The 9,313-nt window shown below is 37.1% G+C and overlaps 1 protein-coding gene across 1 annotated transcript in view; it reads right to left on the bottom strand.

The window, feature by feature from the left end:
* Nucleotides 1–1,439: 1,439 nt before the first annotated feature.
* IFI16 (interferon gamma inducible protein 16) overlaps nucleotides 1,440–9,313 on the bottom strand; it is a 46,977-nt gene continuing 39,103 nt past the window's right edge. The window contains exon 9 of the mRNA XM_002685877.5: nucleotides 1,440–3,978. Within this exon, the coding sequence (XP_002685923.1) occupies nucleotides 3,940–3,978 (39 nt within the window). The 3' untranslated portion in view covers nucleotides 1,440–3,939. The remainder of the gene's footprint in view (nucleotides 3,979–9,313) is intronic.

Raw genomic sequence — 9,313 nt, 5'->3', positions numbered from 1 at the left:
CAGATCAACTGGTCTAACCAGCATTTAATTGAAGAATACCTGAAATGTACAACCTCTTCAACCAGATTGTGAGTTACTGGAGAGCAGCAGCACACGGGCTCCTTCCTAACTCCAGATGAGTCAGGATATGATAATTCCTGGATAAACCATTCCAAAATTTCAACATGTTATCACAATAAAAGTGTATTTCTCATTTATTGAAGCCCATAGCCAGGTTTAGTTTGGGGGTAATGATAAGGTTCTGCTCTATGTAAATATTCAGGAATATTATAGACATTCAATATCTATTGAATGAAAAAATAATTAATGGAAAATATGTACTATTTGTAGCTATATAAGTTAATATACACTATAAATAACCAAATTCACAGCAAAAATATCAAAGGTTTAGAGCATGAAATGATTGTCAGTCTCACTGATAATTTGAAAAATGAAGCTAATATAAAATTTATTTTCTCATGTTTAACTGTTCTACAAGATAACTAAGGTTCAAAAAGAAGGATTAGAAAAATTTTTCAGTAAAACATCCAATAGTACATATTGGGTTGGCCAAAGAGTTATTCTGGGTTTTTCTGTAGGGTAATGCAGAAAAACCTGAACAAACTTCATGGCCAACCCAATGTTTTCATCTATATGACCCCGATAGTCTATATTACAGATGCTTACTTTGCATTGGCTACAAAAGCCGCCATAGACAATCCATAGATGAATGAGCGTGTTTGTGTCCCAATAAAACTGCATGGTAGTCATTGAAATTTGAATTTTATGTAATTTTCCTGTCACATTCGTCTTTTGATTCCCCCCAAGTATTAAAAGATCTTCATAAGAAAAATTTTGATAATTTAAACTTCATCAAAATAAACATGTCTTTTCAAAAGATACCTTAAAAGCATGAAAAGACAAGCCATAGATTGAGAGGTAATATTTGCTAGCCACATAGCTACTAAGGATCCTAAAACTGTAATTTATAAAGGATTCCCAAAACTCAGTATTGTGAGAACAAACAGTTAAATTTTTAAGATGAGCAAAAAAAAAAAAAAAAGATACACAGGTGGCAAATAAACACATAAAAAGATGCTCAAACTAATTTATCTTTAGAGAAATGCAAATTAGAACTACAGTAAGACACCACTATGCAGAAATTAGAACGACTAAAATTTTAAAAGACTGACCATACCAGTGACAGATAAGGATAAGGGGAAGTTAAGACTGTCATACAATGGTAGCAGGAACATTAAATGGTACACTGCTTTGCAAAAGAGTTGGACAGTTTTGTTTGTTTTTTTAAATTAACATTCACCTACAATGCTAAATTCTGAGGTGGATGCAGAGCAGCTGAAACTCCCACAGATTGCTCCAGGGAATGAAAATTTTATAGTCATCTTAGAAAACAGTTTGGCAATTTCTTACATACTTGAAATACATTTACCATATAAACCAACAATGTCACCCCAAAAGTTTTATTCATTGAATGATAACATAGGTTCACACAAAAATCTGCATGTGAGTATTGGCCTCAGTTTTATTTGTAACTATGCGAAAGTGTCAACAATCCAATCATTCCTCACTTGGGGAATGGATAAACCTCAGTGAGTCCACACGTTAAATAAAAGTCCACACAGCAATAAAAAGGAAAAAACCAATACACACAACTACACTATACAAAGTAAAAACAGCCAGACTCAAAATGCTATACCCATTTTAAATTCCATCTTAGGAAACTTTGGAAAATGAGAAAGTTTAAGTTAAGAGGGCCTTCCCTGATAATTCAGTTGGTAAAGAATCCACCTGCAAAGCAGGAGGCCCTGGTTCAATTCCTGGGTTGGGAAGATTCACTGGGGAAGGGGTAGGCTACCCACTCCAGTAATCTTGGGCTTTCCTGGTGGCTCAGCTGGTAAAGAATCTGCCTGCAATGCAGGAGACCTGGGCTCAATCTCTGGGTTGGGAAGATCCCCTGGAGAAAGGAAAGGCTACCCACTCCAGTATTCTGGGCTAGAGAAGTCCACGGACTATACAGTCCATGGGGTCACAAAGAGTTAGACGGAACTGAGCGACTTCCACTTTAAGCTTTTCTAGATTCCCTACATATGCATTAATATGTATTTGTTTTTTGTTTTCAAAATCTAGGAAAGTAGTACTGATGAACCTACTTTCAGGTAAGGAATGGAGACACGGAAGCAGAGAATGGACTTATGGACACAACAGGAGAAGGAGCGGGTGGAATGAATTGAGAAAGTAGCATCGAATATATACAGTATTAAGTGTAAAACAGATAGCTGTGGGAAGCTGCTGTATAATACAAGGAGCCCAGATGGTGCTTCTTGATGACCTAGACAGTTGGGATGAGGGAAGGGGCTATGTATAATTATTACTGACTCGAGTTGTTGTACACAGAATCCAGCACAGCATTGAAAGCAATTTCCCTCCTATTATAAAATAACTAAAAATAAAAATAAAAAACTATATCAGTGGTTTCCAGGAGCTTGGATTAGAGAAAGCATCAACAATAAAGTGGCATGGGGGAAATTATTTTTATGATGGAACTGTTCTAATCATTAAAAACATGATCTTGCCATTCTGTGTCTTATTTTTCTTATTAGAAAAGTTAAAAAAAAAAAAGAATCCTATCAACCCTCTAGAGCTGGTATAAGATTAAGTGATACAAAGTAATTGCAAAATATCAAGTACCAAATGTGGGATCAACAAATAACACTCTAAGAAAACTATACTCAATATCCTGTAATAAACCATAGTGGTTTATTAAATAATACAAAAAAGAATACATTATTTATATATTATGTATAACTGAATCAGTGTGCTGTACAGCAGAAACTAACATTATAAATCAACTGTACTTCAAAAAAATAAATGTGAAAGAACACACTGTTAAATCAGTGTTAGTTACTTTCTGCCACTGTGAAAGTGAAGTCACTCAGTCGTGTCTGACTCTGCGACCCCATGGACTGTAGCCTACTAGGCTCCCCCATCTACGGGATTTTCCAGGCAAGAATACTGGAGTGGGTTGCCATTTCCTTCTCCAGGAGATCTTCCCAACCCAGAGATTGAACCCCGGGTCTCCCACATTGTAGGCAGATGCTTACCCTCTGAGCCACCAGGGAAGTCACTGTTCTGTAAATTAATTATTCTTCAGTGTTTGCCTAATCCAGGTCTTTGCCTGGAGCAACTTTTTCATAGAATCCACACATGTGCGGACCATGAAGTATAACTGGAGAACTACTGAGCTGTTGGTACCTGAATAAATAAGTGGAACCAGTTATTTCACATCAGAGGGGCTACAGTTACTTTCAAAATGTACTAGTGACTTCAGGCAAATAGCCAAAAGCTGCCTTATTTGGTACACAAATTACCCAATTATGGCCCCTCCAGGAGATCAATTCTGAAAAGATAACATTGTTTTAGACTAAAGCAACTCCACCCTGGGATGGGGGTTGGCAATTGAAGGACAGATGGAATTTCAGTTTGTCTGCCTTCCTCCTGGGTTCTTTGAGCACAGCTTGCTCAGCCTGTTCATTCTTGACCAGAGTTATATCCTGTAAAGATCACACCCAAAGTATAAATTCAAATATTGCTTGAGGCTTAGGTGTCTCTATCTGATTTTCAGGCCACAGATGACTATTTCCTTTTAAGCAGCAAATCAACTCCTAGGGATACACACCTTCAGAAAAGAAAAATATAATATTTATTATTTTTTCCAAGTTATAAAAGTTATAGATGCAAAATGGGACATTGAGATGTTACAGAAAAGTATTAAAAAAATGAAAAGCTTTTCATTTCTAAGAAGTAATGGCTAATAAAGTACACTATATGTGTGTCTATATATACATTTTTCCTTTAATTGTATCTTAGTTCCATAAACATCAATATTAATGACATCCAGGTTTTTAGAAGAACAGCTCTGAGCAGGTTTCCATATATGAATCAGGATTGTGTGGTTGTTCTTTGCTTGACCTTGGTGACCTTGAAGAAGAAAAAGATAAACAACGAGATGAACCTGATTATACATTTCTCCCTTCATTCACACTGTCACATCCCTTTTCCTCTTCCCACCTCAGAGGCCCTTCTCCGACTCTCACCTAGCTTATTTAGTGAATTCCCATCTTTTGAGCCACCACCCCTAGTTCTTTGTTGGAACCCTCAGATGAGATAGGCACTCATACCCAGCATAAGTGCATGTGGACAGGCAGGAGTTTTGGAGAACAAGAGAAAAGAAGAAGGAATTATACTCAAGGCCAAGAGTTGAAGGGAAAGTTCTTACTGGGAGGAAAGGTGGAAGGAATGGGCAAAAGGTATTCCTGGTGCCATGCTGTGAAGGAAAGATTGGGATGTCTCATTGAGAGCCTAAGAACTGGCAAGACTAAAGAGGATGTGCATTTCTGAGTGCTTGGATATGTCAGCCTTTGTATCTGATCTGTTTGCATTCCAGTACAGGCACACCTCAGAGATAATATGGGTTCAGTTCCAGACCACTGTGACAAGGAGAATATTGCAATAAAATGACACATTTTTTTTTTTTTTTTGCTTTCCCAGTACATATAAAAGTTATGTTTATACAATACTATACTGCAGTCTATTAACTGTGCAAGAGCATCAATGTACATAACTGAATCAAAAAATACTTTATTACTAAAAAACATTAACTGTCATCTGAATTTTCAGTGAGTCATAATATTTTTTTTTCTTTTTTTTTTTTTTCTGGAGGAGGATCTTGCCTGGATATTGATGGCTGCCAACTGATGAAGCTGATGTTTGCTGAAGCTTGGGTTAGTGGTGGCAATTTCTTAAATAAGACAATGATGGATTTTGTTGGAATGATTGACATTTCCTTTCATGGAAAATCTGTCTGTAGTATGCAATGCTGTTTGATAGTGTAGAGGAAATTTATCACCCCCAAAAGATGTCTTTCAGGCATGAGGATTAACTTATATTGATTATTTTTTAAGAAACAGAAGCCTCTGGAAATCTTTCTTTTCACATCCCCTTTAGTACCTAAAAGATGCTTGCTCCTGGGAAGGAAAGTTATGACCAACCTAGAAAGCATATTTAAAAGCAGGGACATTACTTTGTTAACAAAAGTCTGTGTATTCAAAGATACGGTTTTTCCAGTAGTCATATATGGATGTGAGAGTCGGACTATAATGAAAGCTGAGCACCAAAGAATTGATGCTTTTGAACTGTGGTGTTGGAGAAGACTCTTGAGAGTCCCTTGGACTGCAAGGAGATCCAATCAGTCCATCCTAAAGGAAATCAGTCCTGAATATTCACTGGAAGGACTGATGTTGAAGCTGAAGCTCCAATACTTTGGCCACCTGATGTGAAGAACTGACTCATTTGAAAAGACCCTGATGCTGGGAAAGATTGAAGGCAGGAGGAGAACGGAATGACAGAGGATGAGATGATTGGATGGCATCACTGACCCAATGGACATGAGTTTGTGTAAACTCTGGGAGTTGGCGATGGACAGGGAGGCCTGGCGTGCTGCAGTCCATGGGGTCTCAAAGAGTCAGACATGACTGAGTGACTGAACTAAACTGAACTTAGCTACCTAAAGAATTTAGTTAAAGAGGCTGTTCCCAGAATAAAGGTCTCATAAGAGGTATCTGCAAAGAATATGGGCTAAGTGTGGTAGAGGAAACTTTGCAGGGCCCATAGAGTAGAGTTCACTCTCTGTCCCATCTTCTCTGGATGTCCAGCAAACATTTGTTTGCTATAACATTTGTTTTTCCATCTCCATGTGAATTGCCTTTCTCCCCAGTGGAGGTCTCAAACAACTACCCCTGACATTCTCTTTTATCATTAACTGCTATGGTATTTAACTGAAAACGTATTTAAATTGAGGGTTTCAGCCATTTTGGTGAGCTATTCATTTTTTCTGGGTCTCTCATGAATCAGTCAGTTCAGTTGCTCGGTTGCATCTGACTCTCTGTGAACCCAAGGACTGCAACGCAGGCTTCCCTGTCCATCACCAACTCCTGGAGATTTCTCAAACTCATGTCCATCAAGTCGGTTATGCCATCCAACTATATAATCCTCTGTCATAACCTTCCCCTCCTGCCTCCCATCTTTCCCAGCATCAGGGTCAGCTCTTCATATCAGGTGGCCAAAGTATTGGAGCTTCAGCTTCAGCATCAGTCCTTCCAATTCAGGACTGATTTCCTTTAGGATTATCTGGTTTGATCTCTTGCTGTCCAAGGGACTCTCAAGAGTGTTCTCCAAACCACAGTTCAAAGACGTCAATTCTTTGGCACTCAACTTTCTTTATGGTCCAACTCTCACATCCATACATGATTATTGGAAAAATCATAGCTTTGACTATACAGACCTTTGCTGGCAAAGTAACGTCTCCATTTTTTTATATGCTGTCTAGGTTGTCGTAACTTTTCTTCCAGGGAGCAAGCAAGTATGACATGTGTCCTCTCCATGTACACATGTTATTAAACTTTTGTTTGCATTTCTCTTGTTAATCTATCTCATTTTAATTCTTATACCAGTCTAAAGAACTTAGAAGAGTAGAAGAAATTTTCTTTTCTCACCAACAATAGCCATAGTATAACTTTTTTCCAAAATTAGAGCCAAACTTCTCAAACCCTGGCACTGTTTTATCAATTAAGTTTGTATAACATTCTAAATCCTTTGTTGTTTCAACAATATTCACAGCATCATCCTCAGGAGTAGATGACATTTCAAGAAGCTCTTTTATTTGTTCACCCAGAGATGGTTAGATAGCATAACCAAGTCAATGGATATGAATTTGAGGAAACTCTGGGAGAAGGAGAATGAGGCCTGGTGTGCTGCAGTCCATTGGGTCACAAAGAATTTGGCATGACTTAATGACTGAACAAGAACAACAAGAAGCAACACCACATCTATTAAAGTTATCATCCGCCGCCACCAAGTCGCTTCAGTCGTGTCCAACTCTGTGCAACCCCATGGACTGCAGCCTACCAGGCTTCTCCATCCATGGGATTCTCCAGGCAAGAACACTGGAGTGGGTTGCCATTTCCTTCTCCAAAAGTTATCATCAAAGTCCAGCAATTCAGTAACATCTTCTTGCTCCACTTCTAATTCTAGTTCATTTTCTACCACATCTGCCATTACTTCCTTCACTGAAGTCATGAACCTTTCAAAATCATCCATGAGGGATGGAATTAATTTCCTTCAAATGCTTATTCATCTTGGTATTTTGATCTCTTCCCATGAAATATGAATGTTCTTAATGACATCTAGAATGCTGAATCCTTTCCAAAAGGTTTTTATTTGACTTTGCCTAGATCCATCAGAAGAATCATATCTACTGCAGTTATAGCCTGGTGAAATGTATTTCTTAAATCATAATCCATGGGATGCAGAATGGATGTTATGTTAGCATGATAACAACATTAATTTCTTCCTGTATCTCCATAGGACATCTTGGGTGATCAGGTGCATTGTCAATGAGCAGTAATATTTTAAAAAGGAATCTTTTTTTTTTTTCTTTTTCTAAACAGTAGGTCTCAGCAGTGGACTTAAAATATTCAGTAAAACATGTTGTAAACAGATGTACTGTCATCCAGGCTTTATTGTGCCATTTATAAGAGCAAAAGCAGAAAAGATTTAGCATTCTTAAGGACCCTAAGATTTTCAGAATGGTCAGTGAGCATTGGCTTCAACTTAGTCACCAGCTCCATTAGCCCATAACAGTAGAGTCAGTCTGTCCTTTGAAGCTTTTAAGCCAGGCACTAACTTCTCTTCTCTATCTGAGAAAATCCTAGATGATACCTTCTTACAATATAAGGCTGATTCATCTTCATTGAAAATCTGTTGTGGAGTGTAACAATCATTATCAATCATCTCTGCTAGGTCTTCTGGATAACTTGCTGCAGCTTCTATAGACGCAACACTTGCTGCTTCATCTTGTACATTTATGTTAGAGATGGCTTCTTTCCTTAAACCTAATGAATCAATTTCTGCTAGCTCCAAACTTTCCTTCTGCAGATTTCTCATGTCTCTCAGCCTTCATGGTATTTAAATGTTAGGGCTTTTCCCTAAGAATGATTTCCATCCAGACCACAAAAATTTTCCATGTTAACAGTAAGGTTGTTTTGTTGTCTTATCATTCATAGGTTCACTGGCATAACATTTTTAATTTCTTTAAAAAAATTTTTGCATTCACAACTTGTCTATTTGTTACAAGAAGCCTAACTTTTGACAGCTTTTTTATTCCTTTCTCACTGAGCTTAATCATTTCTAGTTTTTGATTTAATGTGAGACATGTATAACACTTCCTTTAACTTGAACACTTAGCAGCTTCTATAGAGTAATTAAATGGCCCAATTTCAACATTGTTTTGCCTTAGGGAATTGGGAGACCAAGGAGAGGGAGAGAAATGGGGGAACTATCCATCAGTGGAGCAGTCAGAACACACATAACATTTATCAAAGAAATTCCCCGTCTCATACAAGTGTGCAGTTCATGGCACTCCAAAATGATTTCAATAGTAACATCAAAGATCACTAACCCCAGATCAAAATGACAAATACAAGAATTCAAGAAAAAGCTTGAAATATTGGGAAAATTGCCAAATATGACACAGACACTCAAAGTGAAAAATGTTTTGGAAAAACAACTCCAGGAGACTTGCTCTACATAGGATTGCTATAAATCCTTTATTTGTACAATAAACCAAAGAAAAAGCAAAAATCTATGAAGCACAAGAAAATGAAGTATAATAAAGCAAAGTATGCCCATAGTAGCCTTTGTTAGTATTCAAAGATTTGAATGAATGTGTGAGTTTGACAAAAACCATGGAATTTGTCCTGTAGGACCAATTACCTCTGTTGTTGACCAGCATATGTATCTCACCAAAGGCAGGTAACTTTGTGTTCTGAAAGGCTCAGAGGCATCCTTGATCATTTATTAATAGATCTGAAATGGGCAAGTAACTATCCTCTGAGATAAAAGATATTTCCTCCGTTTTATAGATGATGAATCAGAAGTTTCTAGCATTTAAGTTGTTAGTCAACTAGCAAATTGTATAACCAGTATTCAAAATAAATTTGCCTTAAAAAGTCAAAATTTAATAATTAATCCACCTGATCTGAAAATTCAAACAACTTTATAATATTTAGCTTAGATATAGCTTTTGATAGACTTTCTGAAGTTTCTCTCTTTAATATGATTAAAAATATCCTTAAATGAAAATTAATAGATGTTAATGAAAGAAACTGAAGATGACACAAACAGATGGAAAGATATACCATGTTCTTGGATTAGAAGAATCAATATTGTTCAAATGACTATATTACCTAAGGCAATG

The sequence above is a fragment of the Bos taurus genome, chromosome 3 (genome assembly GCF_002263795.3).
Source record: "Bos taurus isolate L1 Dominette 01449 registration number 42190680 breed Hereford chromosome 3, ARS-UCD2.0, whole genome shotgun sequence".
Classification (NCBI taxonomy): domain Eukaryota; kingdom Metazoa; phylum Chordata; class Mammalia; order Artiodactyla; family Bovidae; genus Bos; species Bos taurus.
The sequence above is the reverse complement of the archived record's forward strand: the minus strand, read 5'-3'. Positions and strand labels throughout refer to the sequence as shown.